The sequence below is a fragment of the Hoplias malabaricus genome, chromosome 1 (genome assembly GCF_029633855.1).
Source record: "Hoplias malabaricus isolate fHopMal1 chromosome 1, fHopMal1.hap1, whole genome shotgun sequence".
Taxonomy (NCBI): Eukaryota; Metazoa; Chordata; class Actinopteri; order Characiformes; family Erythrinidae; genus Hoplias; species Hoplias malabaricus.
This window is the reverse complement of record NC_089800.1, coordinates 11,490,125-11,509,466: the sequence shown is the minus strand read 5'-3', so window position 1 is coordinate 11,509,466 and position 19,342 is coordinate 11,490,125. Positions and strand designations below refer to the sequence as shown.

The window sequence follows — 19,342 nt, the reverse complement described above, 5'->3', positions numbered from 1 at the left end:
CACAACTTGACTGTCGTACCCTTAATGGTAGATTTACACTATGTGCAGCTTTAGGCAAGGCAAGTTTATTTATAGAGCACATTTCCACACAATGTCAATCCAAAGTGTTTTACATAAAAGTGCAGAAATAATTACAGCAGAAATAAAATTTTAAAAGACAACAGAAACTGTTTAATTCTTTCATTATCTGTAAGCGCTTATCCAGTTCAGGGTCACGGTGGGTCCAGAGCGTACCTGGAATCATTGGGTGCAAGGCAGGAATACACCCTGGAGGGGGCGCCAATCCTTCACAGGGCGACACACACAGACATTTCTGAGTCGCCAATCCACCTACCAATGTGTGTTTTTGGACCGTGGGAGGAAACCCACGCAGACATGGGGAGAACACACCACACTCCTCACAGTCAGTCACCAAGAGCAGGACTCGAACCCACAACCTCCAGGTCCCTGGAGCTGTGTGACTGCGACACTACCTGCTGCACCACTGTGCCACATAAGCTGTTTAAATTAAAGCAGTGCATAAAAGAAATACAATAAATTAGAGATGTAAAAAATTATAGACATAGATGAAGTGAAAACGGCCACTCCCTGTATGGTTCTGACCTGGAGCACTACTAGCTGACCAGTCCAGAGTGATCCAAGGGGCCTACTGGGTTCATACACTTAAAGCAGATCTAAAATATATTTTGGGCCAAGGCAGTTTATTGATTTCTAAACAATTAATAGCATTTTAAAATCCTGTTTTAATTGGCAGCCAGTGAGGTGACCTGAGAACAGGAGTGATGTGCAAAAGGCAGGTTTTGTTATTGCCTTTATTTGGCCGATAAAGTTCAGGTCTGATTCCATTATTACACCAAGATTGCTGACCTTGTCTTTAGCCTTTAGAGCTCTGTTGTTAAGCTTAACAGTGACCTCAAGTCTTTGCTTCTTACTGCCAAACAAAATCACCTCTATCCTTTCTTTGTTTAGTTAAAGGAAGCTGTCCCTCATCCAGTTATTTACTGACTCTAGGCCAGGGGTGGACAACCTTATCCACAAGGGGCAGGTAGTCCATTCAGGCCAGAGCACACCTGATTTCACCCCTTTAATTAGTTGGTCTTAGTAAAACAACTGATCATGTGACCTTCTGGTTGGTTGGAACAAAAACCAACAGCAACACTGGGCCGTTTGTGGATAAGATATGGCACACTAGTCCAAAATCTGAATTTTTTGGGAGAATACTGGGTTATTGTCAGATGACTGAAGAGTAGCCTAAACCCACAAGTAAAAATATTGCTACACTATGAATACTTTTTGAGTCGCCAATCCACCTACCAACCGGAGCAAACCCATGCGGACACAAGGAGAACACACCAAAATCTTCACAGACAGTCACCCGGTGCAGGATTTGAACCCACAACCTCCAGGTCCCTGGATCTGTTTGACTGTGATACTACCTGCTGCACCACCATGTCGCCCAAGTACAAATCAATTAGTGTTTATTTCTACGGAGTTAGTTGAAAAAAATAAGGCACTGGGGTAGAATCTAGGGTATGTGAATGGGAGAGTGATATGATCTGAGCTTCTGGAATTAAACTGCACCAACTGCTGGAACTTATGACAAGTCTCTTCCTTCTGTGGTTGAAAGAGTGTAACATCTGGTTTGGGAGTTAATGAAGGACTTTACACCTCTTTCTTCTCTCACAGATTATAACAGCAGTGATCAGAAGACGGCATGCAGAAAACATGAGCTATATGTTAGCTTCAGAGAGCTGGGCTGGCAGGTGAGAACATAGATCTACTCTATTAGCACACAAATGCAGGCTTGTGACTAGCATGAATACATGCAGTAGTTTGGTCATGCCATAATTTGCTTGAAGTCAACTTTTAGACTGTTTTCACATTGAACTCTAACTCATATTGTACAATGTGTGTCTTTGTTGCCAGGACTGGATCATTGCACCTGAAGGCTATGCAGCCAACTACTGTGACGGCGAGTGCTCGTTCCCACTGAATGCTCATATGAATGCTACAAATCATGCTATTGTACAGACACTGGTGAGCTATGGAAAAGTATTACTTTGCAAAATACACTGAACAGCCAAAAAGTAAATAAAAAATAGAATGCTAGAAGGGGCTGATAACCTAATAGTAGGTGAAATTATTTAGCATGGAGGGTTGGGATTTAACATCCCAGAACTAACTGGGAACTGCAGTTCCCTCTGGTTTGTTTACGTTCAGAAGCTCCACGTCTTTTAAGATGAAACAGTATGTTTGAGGAGAAAAATGACAGTTGTTTGTATGTGGCTGAAGTTTAACTTGTCTGTATGTTTTTATTCACTGTTTAAAATTACCACAGAAACTCATTTGTAAATCGAGTTTAGATTTGTAGCATCTTTGGTTTGTGTTTACTTTCAGGTAGTTCCAAATTTAGAGTGGGTTCCTTGCCCTTTTTCTGCCGTAAGCAAAGAGACGAAGCTATAACACCATTTTTCTTTACCAGTTTACTGTCACTGTAAAGCACATTAGCAAATGGTGAATTTTATAAACAGTGTTTTTTGATTAATCTTGAAGATTGCCTTTAAAAGTACCAGTAATCACTCACAAAGAATTGTCAAAGTATAATGTATAAAAACACATGTTCAGCTCCTCTCTTCTTCTTGCCTTCTAGGTCCACCTGATGAATCCTGCAAATGTCCCAAAGCCTTGCTGTGCCCCCACCAAGCTGCACGCGATTTCTGTGCTGTACTTTGATGACAACTCCAACGTTATACTGAAAAAGTACAAGAACATGGTGGTGCGTGCCTGCGGCTGTCACTGACCCTAAGGATGTCACTCTTGCTTACCCCCTTTCCCCCACTGCCCAGTGGCTGCAGCTCAGAAAGTGTGTATAAGGAGAAACCTTTAACAAGAGGATGGTGTGTGTGTGTGTGTGAAAGTATAAAACCAATTGCCTGAGGTGTGAAACTCTGAACGTTATTACACATTTGAGGATAAACTGATTGTGTATGAGTGCACATGCACATTCCTCTTCTCACCCTGGCTGTACTGGATGTGGGATTATTAAGGACTTGGTGAGGAATGTGCTGCTTCCCGCTCCACCCCCCTTCCTGTTTGCACAGTCAGTTCTCATGTACTGGGTTCTAATCCTTAGTCCAGAAAATATGTACAGTGATATCTGAAAACAGAGCCAGTGCCTAGAACAGTGAACTGTCACTGAGTATACCAGCAAAATTAATTTCTACGTTTTATAAAAAAGTATTTATTCTGTATTTGACTAACCAAAGCTTGATTTTAACACCAGAGTCAAAAATCTAATCATGTCCTGATACAGCCACATAACAGAGATCTAGATATATTTTTTCTTCTTTTGTATGTTTTATACAGTTGCTCAGTCCTTCCAAAATACAACAGCTGAACATGATTGAAATCTTTTTAGGCCTTAATAAAACAACTTATTTTTATTCTCTCAATATTTGCTCTACGCTACCCGTGGTTTGCCACAGCCAGCCAGAAATAGTGGTCAGTCGTCAAAGAAACCCAAACAAAACAACAGTTATTCTCAAGAGCTGATGACAGAACTGTTCTTCTCTGTTAGCCTTATTAGCAATACCACACAAACCTATACATTTTCAATGCAGCACCTTGCCTTTGGCTATCTTACAGCTAAGATATCAGAAACATAGCACAATGTCACATTTAACGTCACCTCGTCAGCAGAACTACTTCCAAAAGCAGCTTTTTCACTTTTCCTTAATGAGTCTCTGGTATTCCAGCCATTTCATGTCATTTGCTGTTTGTGATTTTGGCTGTCTAATGTTTTATATGCAGCTGCATTTTGCACAGTCGTATTTGACTGTAAGTATTGTGCGAAGGTACATACAAAAATTCTACTAAGATATTGCAAACAGAACTGTTTTTTGCAACCAGCCACACAGTAATATACCTCTAGTAAAATGCTGTTTACATATTTCTTATATGTCTAGATGTCTGTATGTAAATACTTGTATATTTTCTAGGTTATTTATTATACCTCTATACATCTAAATTTAAAGGGCATTAAGTAATCCTGAGAACCATTTTTGGGGAAAATTTTTATTATGAAATTTGTAATACAAATTTTAATGTTTTCATTTTGTACAACAATCTTCAGGCAGTGTTTAAACCACAAAATGGGGCGGGGGGAGGAAGTAGTAATAGAAGAAAAAGAAAAAGAAAAAAAAAAAAGAAATACTGCTTTTCATTGTGGTCTGCCTGGACCATGTGCCTTCCATAAACACTTTGTTGAAAATGCTGCTTTCCTCTGAATGTTTGTTACACTTCATTCTCTTAAAAAATTAGAAGAATACACCACAAGGAGAATGAAACAGAAGGGAGAGAAAACATGCTTTGATTCAGCTCTACTACAAGATCACACATGAAAAAAAACATGATCACAAAGAAAAACTCTAAACTACCAGCAGCCTTTTTTTTAAAAAACTACAACTAGCTGCCTACAGTGCTTGTAGTTCAGTACTAATGTCAGATCACTTGATTCTGGAGTCAATTTTAAAAGAAGCTGCTAGTTGTAGTTTCCATCCACTAAAATCCACTGTACTTTATTTTTTTACTGAGGATAATTCAAAGCCAACACTGACTTGGTTGAACATGGTCCCAGTTGAGGAAACTCGTAAAACTAAAAAAATACATACACATGGAAAAAAGTGCAGTTTTTACGTTTAGAGTTAAGCATGTATGAGTTTAGGGTACAGATCTGATCAACACTGTGTTAGGAGAAGACAAAAGGCAAAAAGGAGTAACATACGGATTTTACTTTATAGTTAAAAAATGTTCTCCCTGAGAGCCAAGTCACACAATTCTCTTTTTACAGTAAAAAAATGAACTTACCTAACACCGTAAACATGAAGGCCAAACCAAGCCTTAAAAAGCAATGGATAATTTCACGTAAAATAGTTCCTTTCATGGTGCAATACCCTCTATATTGGTGTTCAGAACATGGTGAAAAAGGTTAACTATAATGCATATCTCCCCTTGTGTTGATAAGTTTAATGGAAAAAAAAAAAGAATAAAGGAAGGGGAAAAAAAATGCTGGCAATTTCTATAACTGGAAAAAGGGTTACCAGTCATTAGTACCATTTTCTCTCATTGGTCCACAAAGTGACAAGGACTTGGTGGTAAGCAAATACATTCACATTTCATCCATGGATAAATGGTAGTGATTGCCCTTACTCAAAAGACTTTGGGTAAGTGTGGAAACAGGGAAAGCTGTCAGGGTTTTCAGTGACGGAGAAACACGCACTGCTGGGGGAAACAGAAAACAGAAGGGGATAGTGAGTAATGTAGGCAGAGCTACAGTTCATCTCTGGCATACTTCATTACGAAGCTGTGCAGACTCTCCAGGTCCCGCCCTCCATTATGCTCCTGCCCCTGCTTGCCTGCATTGAACATCAACAGCGTTGGGTATCCATGGACCTAGATCAGGCAAAAAAACAAAAGAACAAGAAACAGAATTGATATGTTACACAGAGGAAATGAGTACAGTTCAATACCTGGACAAATTCAATGACAGACAGCCCTCCACAATGAATATAGCTCTAAACTAATGGTTTTACAGAAGAGATTCAATTTGTAGCTATGAGTAGAAGATTTCCACAGATTAGGTCAGACTAAAGCCCAATATATTGTTCTGTGTCAATCCTACGCCATACACAATGTGTCAATGTAAATCCTACCACCGCAGCCTGACGCGCACGTCTCCAGAAAAGCAACTTTGCAACCTCTGTGACTGGATTCAGTTGGACTGATAAAATCCTGAAATTAACCCTTCTTCTCCAAACTACAGACGGCAGCTAAATCACCACCAGAGATTTCTTCACACATTGGTTCGGACGTCACAGAACAAATGAAAAAGTTGAACAAAGGAAAAATATGGACTTTGATCTCGCCATGAGAAGTGGGGACCAAACGGGAAATAAGTGCCAGCTTCGGGTTTCTTTCATGGCACCTCATGTAAACTCTGCTCTATCTCAATCAGCACCCTACTCCGTAAATAATGCACTTTAAAGATTTATAAATCTAATACTACTAGACCACTAAATTGTGTACTACACAGTGTAGAGAAAGAAGTTTGAGATTCAGCCCTAGGGTGGCAGTGTAACTACAGAATCACACACACACCAAAGCACAAGCATAAACGCTCACTATGGCGTAGGCTCTGCGTTAAGCATAAATCAGCCTTAAATGGGACTGTAGTAAACATAGAAGGGTGATTTTGAGATGAGTTTACATCAATCTGCAACAACATTCTATTGTTACACATTGTTTTTCTCACATAATGGATAACCAAACTTTTATATATTATAGCCAATAGATAAAGGGATGTTAGTGTTTTATAAGCAACAGGTATCTGGGGACCACAGAACTAACACGTTTACTATGTACCTTGCACTTGTAATGGAAAATTAATCTAGTACCTCAATCACAGAAAACATTAAACTCAGTACTCGAGTTCTCCACGTGTATGGTCTGATCTTTCCATAATACATAAGTGATATTTCTTTTCTAGGTTACCTTTAAATATCTTAGCTAAATATATATCAGTGGTAAGTTACTCACTGAGAATCTGTTGCAAAGTGTTCTCTCAACAGTGCAATCCACTTTGGCAATCTGTACAGCAGTCAAGCCAGGAAACTCCTTCTTAGAGAGGTCCTCCCACACAGGAGCCAGGTTCTTACAATGCCCACACCTTCAACACACCCAACAAAGCATCAGAATCTTTAAATGGGACAAGTGATAGAAAATGGGAATGGAAAAGAAAGAGGACATAGTAAAAATGGCTAAAATCAAGTGGTTCTGTTTGCTCACTGTTCATGTCTGTGTGCTTGAATTGGGCTGAGCAGTGGCTCATTATCTTTTAAAGGAGAATTTACTGAAACCCGCCATTCTGCACACAGCCTAGCTGTTTCTGCAAAGTGAAAAATGTGCTGAGGTTCTTGGCCATTGTTATATTTTAAAACAGATTTCAGTAGAACCCAGGAAACTGTTAACTCCAGTCAGAGACAGGTGGCTCATTTTACAAGGAACTAAAGTAGTACTTGAATCAGTCACATTTGATGATTAAGAAATATGAATCATCTTATAATTCGGGGTTGGTTTCTTTAAATAGCGCACGTCATTTTTCTTTAAACAAAACCACCTAAATTTCTGATTTTTCTTGAAGCCTTAAGATTCTGAAATGACATGACAGAAAACCTAAATTTGAGCAATCTCTAGTCTCTATAACCTCATGGGGAGTGTACTGCAACAGGTAAAAATTAAATAAAATTTGAGAACGTTTGTAGTCACTGTCATTGACGAAGTATTAAAGCAAAGAGTTTTTACCCATAAATAAATGCATTTGTGAAGCACTTACCATGGAGCATAAAACTTGACAAATGTAAGACCTCTGGCAACAACGTCATCAAAGTTGCTTTCAGTGAGGACCACAACATTGGACTGGAAGTAAGAAAGGAAAGAAATACATTAAACAAGCTATAACTATGTTCGCATTGACCCAAGGTTACATTTCTTAAGTGGCCTTGCAATTCCTTCACCAACTTCTTATAAATCTAAACTATAATCTTTCTCTAGATTATAAATCTAGAGAAAGGAACTGAAAATAATTGAAGGCTTCTAGTATAAACAGCCTGTCCTCATATTATTTGCTTTATATAGCATGCCACGTACAAAACTCACTACACATTAAGTAACAAACCACAGAAATTCCACGGATTTAGTCTAAATTTTCCACAACAGCAAAAAGGAAAAAAAAAGAATCTTGTTAAGACCATGTTAAAAACCCATAATATAAATAAACACACACACACACACACACACTTGCACCAGGAGGAGGAAATAGCTAGCCTGCCCATAATTGCTACTGCACTTCTGGGATGCAGATTCATGACTACAGACTGATGACAATCACACAGTTCAAACAACTTTTCATGCACTCACTGATTAATCAAAGCTCGGAGGAGGCATTATTATTATCTATTCATAACACTGTTGAAGCCAGTGGTATGAAACTGAATAGTTTTTATTATATATATATATATATATATTGCAAACTCAGATCTTTCCCACTTTATTAAAAAAAAAAAAGAATTGAATGCATAAGTTTGAGAAAAAGATGGAATAGTGTCTCCAGGAAAAAGTTCAGAGGAGTCAACAACAAGTGGGTCATTTTCTACAAGAGAAGCTTTAGGTGGCCATGCATAAAACCGATGAGAATGAGAAAAAAATCCTTCCAAGCGTCAGCACTATCTGAACAGATATATAAAAAGCTTCATGTGGAAAGTCAAAAATGAAAAGGACACTGTGTGTGTGCTTTGCTATGATGTTCTGGGAAATTAAAAAGTAAAAAGTGTGTTGAATGCATGTGTATATGAGCGCTTCTCCTCCCATTTCCCCTTCAAACACATAGACTGGTGGTTCAGACATGCCTGTGACTCATGCAAGATCTATACGGCTGACATGAATAGACAGCATTTATTCTTATTTTATCTTTTTGCATTGCACTTGTTAAACCAAGTTTTACATGTGTTGCATCTTAGCTTCTGCTTTCTGTTCTATAACATGCATAACGCTTGAAGATTTGGGGGGGGGGGGTCACTCTAAGACAAATAAAAATCCTGTAAAGCATTTTTCTCTCTCAGGCATTCCATACCTCTTCTTTAGGAGGCTCTTTGCTCTCAGGTATTTCATTGGCCTTTGCGTCCTCTGCAGCAGGCTCATCCTTAGAAGAAGCAGCTGCTAAGTGATTATCAACAAATTCCTTAAATGACTCCAAATCCCGTTTTCCTCTGTACTGATCAACCTTAAAACAAACACAAGAAACATGTTTCACATATAGCTGCAAAGGATAGTACTGAACACTGTAATAAGCATTTTCATTTGCCACTGAAATAGAACAATTCTTTGAAGCTTGTGAACAAATAGTACTTTGGCTTAATAAACACAAAATACACAAACTTAAAATGTTATATTCCAAATAGTTTAGCATCATTGAAGTTACTGTCCTAGGGAACACTTGGGCCAGAGGTATGGAGCCATGTAGGCTTGAGAGTTGAGGCTTTTAGCTTCAGAGATGTTTAGCTATAATTAACAATAATTCATACTAGGCAATCTGTACATTGCCAGGGCGTGCTTGACAGCCAATTCCCAGTTCGTCTGAATAGTGTGGGTGCTCTGTACCATACTGAAATTGAACATGATGTCAATGCTGCAACACTCACCGTAAGAACACATGGCAGCAACCATCCTGGTCTACTGCTGAGGTTCAGTGTTTGCTGGAAGTGTTTGCCAAAGTATCTGGTAAAATTTGCAACTACTTGCCTTTAAAAATATAATCTTATATGTGCACTACCACTGCAAAGGGAAACTGCTGTGCTGCATAATCAATAAATCTATAAGCCATACGAGAGGTCCCGGAGTCATTGCCAAAAACACAACTCCAAATAAGCCACAAAGTACAGTCATTAACTCCAATGTTCTGTGTAAAAATCACCTTTATTCAAAATAAAAGCCACACTCTGATAACACAAGCATGCTCGGGCCTGAACATTAAAAACAGAGTGAGGGCAACCAAGGCTTGAGTACACCTTAGTAGAGGATTCATCAAAATACGTTGTGTTGCTGCCTGGAAATTGGTTAATTATGTTGCGTGTCTGTTTATTTAGGTTTGGTTTTCAGTGGTTAAATATATATCATACAGTGTGTCCAAACAATACACTTTTAAGTAGAATATACAGCCACTCTGAGGTCCACTGATTACTGACAAAAGTGTTCTATTACACAGCAAAAGAACTAGACACTGTGGAGTAGCAAATATCTATTAACATTTTTGTGAAAATTCACCTTTATCCCCTCCTCTAGTGAAAAGTCCAATCACAAAAAGTCACAGGAGACACTAAAATGCCAGGCATGAACAGTTATGCGTTTTGGCATTAAATTTGTGAATTCGGATTCAACCAAGACACACATTCGAGATTATTAAAGCAAATATAGTGAATTTTAAATGATTTAAGGGTTCATATGAAATTTTATAGTAAATTTTGTGGTATTAGCTTTACAACTAAAGGCTGTTGTCTATGTCTATTACCTGCACAAACGGATCTGAGACTGGGTGTTCAGATATTTAAAATTAGTCACAGCTCTAGCAATTTCAGTGTTCTGCTTATCTGTATATGTGCTTACCTTCTCTCCATCAGTAAAGAATAGCAGCGTAGGGTAGCCTCGCACCTGGTTTTCTGAGCATATCTCATAATGCTGAGTGCAGTCTAACTGTAACAAGTTAAACAACAAATTTAGGCCACTGATCAAAGCAAAAAAATAATAATAATAATAACCAAATTAAACAAACAAAAAAGTTAGGGAGGATGTTTATCACTAGGCAGATATAAATTTAGAGGCATTAATTTTTTTTTACATATATAACAGACAAACAGCACAATATTTTAAATACAAACGTCGATACCATGCAGAGGTGAAAAAAGGAAATCTTTGTACTTCACCCACCTTGCCAATCTTGACCAAATCTGAGTGTTCAAATGTAGTAGCAAGCTGTTCCCATGTAGGAGCCATAGCTTTACAGTGACCACACCATGGGGCAAAGAACTTTATAAAGTGAGATCCTGCAAAAGGAAAAACATTGATAATACAATAAAAGTCACGCAAAGTCCTGTATATACATATAATTATACCCATTTTATAATTACAGTCTATAGCCCATTTGTAGTTGTGTATACTTTATTTTTGCCCTTTCAGCATGTTCTACAATGGTCAGGAACCCATAGGACCACCACAGAGCAGGTATGATTTGACACTGATGTGGTGGTGATGTGTTAATGTGTGTTGTGCTAGTATGAGTGAATCAGACACAGCAGTGCTGCTGGAGTTTCATCAGTGCACAAAAGACACTGCCCACTTGCATAGGTTTGGTGCAAAGTTTCTATTGTTTGGTGGATATTTTTAGTTGGTGGACTTTCAGTCCAGCAGTGACCATCTGGGCTTTAAAACCTCGATCAGCTCTTCTGTCTCTGACCCATTTGTACCAGTGTCACCATGAGTGTCACTGCAGCACTGAAAATAATCCACCACCTAAATCATATCTGATCTGTGGTGGTCTTGTGGTGGTCTGTGTGTATGTAATGTATACAGAGCAAAAGATGGACTCCAGTCTGTAACTGTAGAACTACAAATGTTCCTGTGAACAGTGGAGCTGAGAGAATCGCCTACTGTGTGTTTATATCTAAACCAATAAGTTTACATGAGAAATTAAAATGAGACGTTCGAGTGTAATCATAAAACATTTCTTATAATATTCAGATGACGTTTCCTCACCGTTTGCTAGCTCTCAGGTCTCTTTGCATGCTCGAAATTGGCTTAATGCGTTTTCAAAGTCCCAGTGTCAGTAAATGACTAAAAGATCAATGGCTCTGTGCCAAATCTAGAGAGCTGTCTACATAAAGAGATACCTTAAATATGCTGCCTACTGAGATACTTTAATCTGGCCATATTTTAAGGGGGCATGGAATCATTCATCAGCCACGAAGGAAAATCCATGAACTCCCATCTATTTCACTCTTCTTTCAGAGGAAAAATAAAACTATAAATAAAATCGCAAAAGAAAAAGGAAGACTAGAATTCATCAAGCTAAAATGCTGTGGCACCGCTAGCCGCTGAGGTAAATAAACACTGGTCACATGCAATGCGTGGGGAACAGCTGTGACATAATCGCTCCCCAACTAGAGTCTGAAGTTTCTGCCTCATGAGGATAGACATTCATTAGGATGTTGAAAAGCACAAAGTTAAATGAGGATATTGATCTATTCCAGCTCCATAAGTGGGCAATTGGGACTTATTTTTGCTGTTTTTGATTACCGAAGGTGGAAATACCTCCAAATTAGAGAAACCGCTAACTGCGAGAGACTACAAACGTAACCAACTCGACTTCCATGAGTTTCTGTGGTAGTTCACAGAGTGAGTATAACTTTCTGCTGCTTAAACTTCAGCCATGTACAAACGAGTAATTTATTACCCTCAAAATGATCATCTTAGCATCTTAAACTTGACCAATAGATAGAAGTTGGCTTTATGAAAGTGAATATTTTTTGCTGGGTCTGATACCTCTGGATATATGATCTTTAAAGTTGGAGGCAGTGAGCTCGTACATTCCATGTTTTGGCTCTGGCACTTTAGGGGGCTCTGGCTCACTCTGAGTCTCCTGGGAAAGAGAAAGAAAACAGCAATGAAAAGATATTAACGTGTTACAGCCATTGAAATGAACAAGAAAACAGAGATAACACTGGAGTGTGTCTGACCATGCTAAGAACAGAGAAGGAGTCAAACAAGAGCAAAAAGTTGTACTATATTTGAAAAATGCAGACAGCTTAGAGCCCAATATGACTACAAGACACATCCTGAGTTGGGCATTTTTCTCCTGAACAGGTAAGTAATACATTTCTGGATACAAATACCTCTGATACCAAACGAAACATGTAGGTACTAAACAGCGTTAAAGCAGTTTCAAGGAAACAAGAGTTACTACATTTAAAAATAACAAATTCTGTCTATTTTTTAAAGGGGCAATAACCACATTCACAGCACTTTTTATTACCTCAGGCTCCTCCTGAAGTGTTTTGAGCATCCAGGTCTCCAAGGATTGTAGGTCTCTTGGGCCCTGATATTTCACTGCCTCCTGCTCAGGTTTAAACAGCTTCAAACTACACATAACCAAGCCACATCCACACACACAAACAGGAGAGGTATTTGAGTTATCGTATGTGACATGAAGTAACCTGGCAACCAATTCATATATTCATTAAAAAAAAATAATCCTCTGTCATAATTATTCAATGGGCTGTTTTTTGTCACTGCTCCTTTAAGACTGTTATATGAAAATAATATGAACTACATGGAGAAAGGTATTATTCTCTCCTAGATATTCCACAATCAACTGTGAGTGATATTACTGAAAGGATTAAGCGTTTGGGAGCCACAGAAACACCATGTAAAATTACAGGGCAGGGTGGCCAAGTGCAAAGGCTTACATATATCTTTCAACTAACATGGAACAGGTTCCACTGAAGATTACATACATAATTCTGAAATGTTTGGCATGTTTCACCAAAAAAAATGAAGCGCATGAACTTGAAAACTTAGTTTCCACTGGGAATCAAAGAATAGTAGAGGAGCTGTATAGAGCAGCTATGTGTAAACCTTATATCCCCAAGCACAATGCCAAGTGCTGGATGGAGTTGTGTAAAGCATACCGCCACTGGACTCTGGCGCAGTGCAAATGTGTTATATGTAGTAATGAAACACGCTTCTCTCTCTGGCAGGCTGAAGGATGAGTCTGGGTTTGGCGAATACAAGGAGAGTGTTACCTGTTTAGCGTTAGAGCCTGACTGTGTTTCGGCAACTAAAAACCTTTAAATGGAGGAGGGTTTATTTTGCTACCTTTTTCCAGGGGTTAGCCTAGGCTGCTTAGCTCCAGTGAATGGAAACCTTAATGCTTCAGCATACCAAGACAATTACGACAATTGTATGCTTGGTGGAAACAGTTTGGGGAAGTCCCTTTTTCTGTTCCAGCATGAGTGTGCCCAAAGGTCCATAAAGGCATGTTTGATTGAATTTGGTGTGGAAGAAATTGACTGGTTGCACAGAGCTCTGACCTCAGCCCCATTGCACACCGTGAGAGTTGAACTACGACTAAGACTGAGCAAGGGGATCTCATCCACGGTACAACATTTTGTAGACAGCCTTGCTAGAATAATGGTAGCTATTATGAGTGCAAAGGTGTGCTATGAGTGCTGTTGTCTCTGCTGATTTTGGCTGGGGAGGGAAGCGCATACTTGCTGCTGCTGCTGCTGCTGCTACTCTGCATTTTCTGGACAGCTGGACTGCCCCTGTCTGGCATGAGTTTTATTAACCCTGTGGTTCACTGCAGTTCACTGGCCAATATATACCCTCAGTACGGTGTGTGCTGTTTTGTATTGTCTTTACTGCTGTGTTCTTTGTTACATTTTGGATTCTTGAAAAGAGGTAAATAAATTAAATATATTACTACTACTACTATTGGGCAATTAAACATTTGTGCGCCCACATTGAGAGAAACATAAGTGCAATTAACAGCCAGCCATAGATGAATAAGTGGTATACAATTAAAAACATGGATAAGCTCAGCCTGTATAAAAGTGCCCATCACTACATACTGAGGATGGAAGTAATAACCCCGAGTTAAACATCACTCAGGGAAGAACAAGCAGAGAGGGAACTATGGCCTTTCACAGCAATCACATGACATTCACCTGACAGATCTTAACCACACCTGTAGACACTACTGTTATCATTGGCATTCTAAACAAATACAGTAATCATTCACTTCATATCAGCAATATGCCTTTCACGCTTACGTGGGATATCCGCGAATTCCATGGTCACTTGAACAAAACTTTGTGTCCTTAGTGCAGTCAACTTTTACAACATAAGCCAAGGGAGACTCCATACTGTTGTATTTATCTGCCAGCTCATTCCAGGTGCTCTGCAGCCTCTGACAGTGACCACACCTGTACAAGAAAAAAAAAAAAAGCAAAGGATGCCATGTTAGAGATGTAAAACCCCTGACTGGACTGGCTTGGGAAGAGAGTCTCATATGGCATTTGGTGCAACTATAAGGTTGTAATTTATTGTTCTACCATACTTATCACCACTAGCACTGGCAATAAAGTTTATAAATACATACATATTATATAACACACACCACACACATTAATTAATTCATTGTCTGGAGCCTTCCCAAAATCACTGGGCACAAGGCAGGAACACACCCTGAAAGTGATTAAGTTATATTTTTAAACATATTGTTGGCTTCCAGTAAAAACACACATCTGCATTTTTGTCCAGTTTTACTTTACTAGCAGATACATTATTTGAATGCAGCAGATGTCCTTCACATTGGGTAATTTATATTTATATCTATATTTTAAATATCAGGCTCCATTATTTTTCCTGAACAGAAAAAAGAAAATATGCTTGAGATGACTTGGCTCATGAAAAGCAAAAAAAAAAAAAAAGCAGGATTGAACTTTGGAAATATGTCAAAATATTCCTGCATTTCTTTAAAATGTAAAGCCAATCTCCAGAAAACGGTGGAAAAGAAAGTAGAGTATCTGATAATAAATGTAATTGTACGGGTCTGTTTGTAATTTTCTGAAACATTTATTCTCACACACACACATGATTTTTTTTTCTTCCATTGCCCCTCATTTATTTTATTATTCATTAACTTATAACGCGATTTCGTCTGGAGACAAATTGAAGGGCAGTCCTCGGATTTTGCACAGGATCGCAGAGTTACAGGAGAGTCTTGTCCGGACAAACTTGAAGTGTCTTGGTCGGAGTTTTACTCCGTGTTGCTGTTTGCCACGTCGCTCAGTTTCATAAACCTGATCAACTGAACTCTCGGCTAGAAGCTTTTACTGTCCACTAAACGTGCTACAAACACGTTTCTGAGTTTACACTTCTATTTACCGTGGACATTCATACCCTTTCAAACACGGGCATAACAGAAAACCAGTTAATAACGTACCGTTGGTTTCGTAGTTAACTGGTTATTCAAACGTTTAGCAAACGGGCTAGCACCCGTTAGCTTTTATCAGGAAAGCTGCGGTAACTTAGGACATACACTTTAACTCACTGAATAAACAGCAGTAAACAAAGAAAATCTTAAATATCATGTGTCAAACATATAATGGCAAACCAAGCACAGCCATTCAAATATAGGAAATGTTACATAGCATAGCTCAAGCTAAGCTAGCGTAATTAGTGAATAGTGAACGCCGGTTGCCGGCTGCTGCTGCGGAGTTCAAGAGGAACTTTACCACGGAGCGTAGAACATCACGAAATGTGGAGCAGTTGAAACAGCTTCCTTGAACATTTCCACTGTGTACGTGTGCTTTGCGTGCTCATCTTCCTTCGTTTCGTTATCACACACTATTTCACCCAAAAGTAAAGCAAAATAAAGGAAACTTATTAACACATGGGAAATTTTCAGGGTTGAGGTGGCCATGACTCCGTCTGCAGGAACCACAGATTCTCAGCGAATGCGATCAGATTTCTTCTCACGCTTTCCGTAAGGATTTACTACAGCAGGTAGGTAACTACGTGGATTGTAGTCGGTAACAGGACAATACCATCCCTATGAGCTACGGATCTGTGCACAGAACGCCCACTATCTCAACTATCTGGCCTGTTCATAATGTATGGAGTACGGCGTACCTTATAGGACATCCCCAGACCGAACCCAAATATGGCTGTGTCTGAAACCGAAGGCAGCAACCTCGATAACTTGTCGTCTTCCTCTCTCAAGTCAGTGCCTTCGAAGGCATTTGTTTTAAATTAAGCTGTTTGGAACTGAATCACATTACAGACAGGCTTTAAAAGCAGAAATATTTCGACATGTACACCTACAGTGCTTGTTGAAATACAGTTTTGTATTTCGTTTTGTATTTAGAGCCGAAAGCAGGCAAGGTTTTAAGCATTAATTTCAGACATACCTCAGTGCCTCAGAATGCTGGCTTTAAAAGACTAGTGTTGTGTGATACTACACATTTTCCTTCCAATCTGATACCAAGTAAAATCCAGGCTAGTATACTGCCAGTGGCGACACAGATATCTATATTTTAAATATATTTTACATCAAATTCAGAAAGGACAAATACAAAGTATAAAATAGTTTTTGTACAACTATTTTATTTATTTATTTATTTATTTTCATTATTTCATCATCTGAAACCGCTTATCCAATTCAGGGTCCGGAGCCTACCTGGAATCATGGGGTGAATCAAGGCAGGAACACACCCTGAAGGGGTGTGCCAGTCCATCACAGGGCAACACATACTCACACATTCACTCACCTACCGACACTTGAGTTGCAAATCCACCAACCAACATGTGTTTTTGGACCATGGGAGGAAACCGGGGCACCCAGAGGAAACCCACGCGGACACAGGGAGAACACACCAAACTCCTCACAGACAGTCTCCCGGAGCTGGACTCAAACCCACAACCTCCAGGTCCTTGGAGTTGTGTGATTGTGACACTAACCTGCTGCGCCATTGTACCACTCTTCCAAATAATTATAAATAAATATAACTCTTTATATTAAACATGGCATTTTATTGTTCAAAGATTTTCAGGAAATGTACACACAAACAGTGCCTGAAAATATGTGAATAACTCCTTCACAGTCAGTTAGAAATATTGCCTTATCCATTATACACTACCTGGATAAAGCCTGCCATTGCCAAAAGATTCACACTTAATGCACTCCTCCTGTAAGTCCCCAGCAGAGATATATACACACACACACACACACTTGTGGAAGCAGATGACACTTTTGTGAAGGGAATTACCCACAATCCACTGTGGGCCTGTTCCTCGCAGAAACCAATAAGATGCTTGTTGGTCACAGCTTCCAAATATTCATAAGATATTATAATAATTTATCTAAACTTTAAATATATTTGTTTTAGCATTTAAGGACACAATATAAATCTCAGCCCAGTTTGGCTGGGAGCAGCTGTGTTTTTCTTTTAAGTCGTATGTAGAAACCTGAATGGCACGTGTCTCCTTCTGCTCTTAATGCTCTGACCCCTTGAACCCTCACAGCCTTTTGCTTACCCTTTACCACAGCATTAAATGTCACCAGAATCGATCCTTAAAAATAAACCCAAAGATCGAAAGTATCGATATTTAGGTATTGATCCGCCCATCCCTAGTAGACGGCATTCCGCTCATTTCTGCCCTTTTTTCTTTTTTAATTATTCAAAGCATAAACCTCAACAAAATTCCAGAACAAATTTTGTCACATCCGGGATTTACAGCCACAAGCCACTGTTGCATTGTTTTTAATGTGTTGACAGTGCAGAGAATTTCAGCAGGCATTCCTGAGCTCATCCACAATAAAATCATTTCTGTACAACACACAGTTTATTTTATATACAATACACATTTAATGGGGATGTCTACGATTGTGGGGAAGAGCTGTTCTCTGGTTTGTTTATGTTCAGCAGGGCCACAGTTTTTCCAAGTGGGACGGTAAGTTTGAGGGAGAAAAACGACAGTTGTTTGTATGTGGCTGAAGTTTAACTTCTCTAAAAGAAGCTTCTTGAGCGCCATGCTGCTTCTGGGGTGAAATCGCAAACAGACACATATTTGCAGTCAAGATGTTAAATGTTACAACAGGAAAATATTGTGGTTCCCACAATGGTTTGGTTTTGTTTGAAATAGGGATAACAACCATAAATGTCTGTGTTGTGCCTCAAAGGGCGTCTTTGACATTTGTTTTTCCGTTCTGATTCTGGCATTCAACAGCACAAGAAGTGATTTTTTTGGTAATTATTTCATGCATCTCACTCATTTCGCCCCAATTGTTGTTGCTGGTTTTCTGCCACCGAAATGTGCACACAGCTGCCAGTGACATAGCCGAACCATGACGTCTTCTCCAAACAGGTCTATAGGATTCTCCCTCATCTCTGTTCCTTGACTTTGGGTTTAAGTAAACTGGCTAAACATAGAAATTCTGTTTGGTGGAATACCTCCAAACTAAAACTAAATGAATTAGTGCATCGTTATTATTTTTATTATTATTATTATTATTATTATAAATCTACAGGGGTTGGACAATGAAACTCAAACAGCTGTCATTTTAGTGTGGGAGGTTTCATGGCTAAATTGGAGCAGCCTGGCAGCCAATCTTCATTAATTGAACATTGCACCAGTAAGACCATGTGCATCCAATGGGTCAAACATTGTGTCCTGAAGGCGGTGCCGTGTATCAGGACGACAATGCACCAGTACACACAGCAAGACTGGTGAAAGATTGGTTTGATGAACATGAAAGTGAAGTTGAACATCTCCCATGGCCTGCACAGTCACCAGATCTAAATATTATGGAGCCACTTTGGGGTGTTTTGGAGGAGCGAGTCAGGAAACATTTTCCTCCACCAGCATCACGTAGTGACCTGGCCACTATCCTGCAAGAAGAATGGCTTCAAATCCCTCTGACCACTGTGCAGGACTTGTATATGTCATTCCCAAGACGAATTGGTGCTGTATTGGCCGCAAAAGGAGGCCCTACACCATACTAATAAATTATTTCAGTTTCATTGTCCAACCCCTGTAGTAATAATAATAATAATAAAATAAAAAATAAAGGCATGTCACAAATGTGTACTAACAGTAAATGTGGGGGGATACACATGCCATTCAGCAAAATGTTGTTTTTTCCCCCCTTTTCAAAATTATAACAGAGTAAGAA

General features: G+C 39.1%; 2 protein-coding genes across 2 annotated transcripts in view; one reads left to right on the top strand and one right to left on the bottom strand.

The window, feature by feature from the left end:
• The window catches only part of bmp6 (bone morphogenetic protein 6), a 52,277-nt gene extending 48,511 nt beyond the window's left edge, over nucleotides 1–3,766 (top strand). The window contains exons 5-7 of the mRNA XM_066646769.1: nucleotides 1,687–1,763; nucleotides 1,927–2,037; nucleotides 2,651–3,766. Of these exons, the coding sequence (XP_066502866.1) occupies nucleotides 1,687–1,763; nucleotides 1,927–2,037; nucleotides 2,651–2,800 (338 nt within the window). The 3' untranslated portion in view covers nucleotides 2,801–3,766. The remainder of the gene's footprint in view (nucleotides 1–1,686; nucleotides 1,764–1,926; nucleotides 2,038–2,650) is intronic.
• A 458-nt stretch (nucleotides 3,767–4,224) lies between these two features.
• Nucleotides 4,225–16,166, bottom strand: txndc5 (thioredoxin domain containing 5). The gene is made up of 10 exons (XM_066646773.1): nucleotides 15,903–16,166; nucleotides 14,436–14,588; nucleotides 12,638–12,743; nucleotides 12,148–12,244; nucleotides 10,537–10,652; nucleotides 10,216–10,302; nucleotides 8,687–8,836; nucleotides 7,391–7,473; nucleotides 6,595–6,724; nucleotides 4,225–5,451 (listed from the first exon to the last, which is right to left on the bottom strand). Exons 1-10 carry the CDS (start codon nucleotides 16,088–16,090, stop codon nucleotides 5,329–5,331), a joined length of 1,233 nt encoding a protein of 410 aa, XP_066502870.1. The 5' UTR covers nucleotides 16,091–16,166; the 3' UTR covers nucleotides 4,225–5,328.
• Nucleotides 16,167–19,342: the final 3,176 nt, after the last annotated feature.

Excerpts from the sequence above, each read along its gene's own strand:
- txndc5 (XM_066646773.1), bottom strand. The coding sequence starts at position 16,090 with ATGGCCACCTCAACCCTGAAAATTTCCCATGTGTTAATAAGTTTCCTT. Across the intron at positions 12,744-14,435 it reads GGAATTCGCGGATATCCCAC|TTTGAAGCTGTTTAAACCTG; the intron begins GTAAGCGTGAAA and ends GGTTATGTGTAG. Across the intron at positions 10,303-10,536 it reads ATTTGGTCAAGATTGGCAAG|TTAGACTGCACTCAGCATTA; the intron begins GTGGGTGAAGTA and ends AACTTGTTACAG.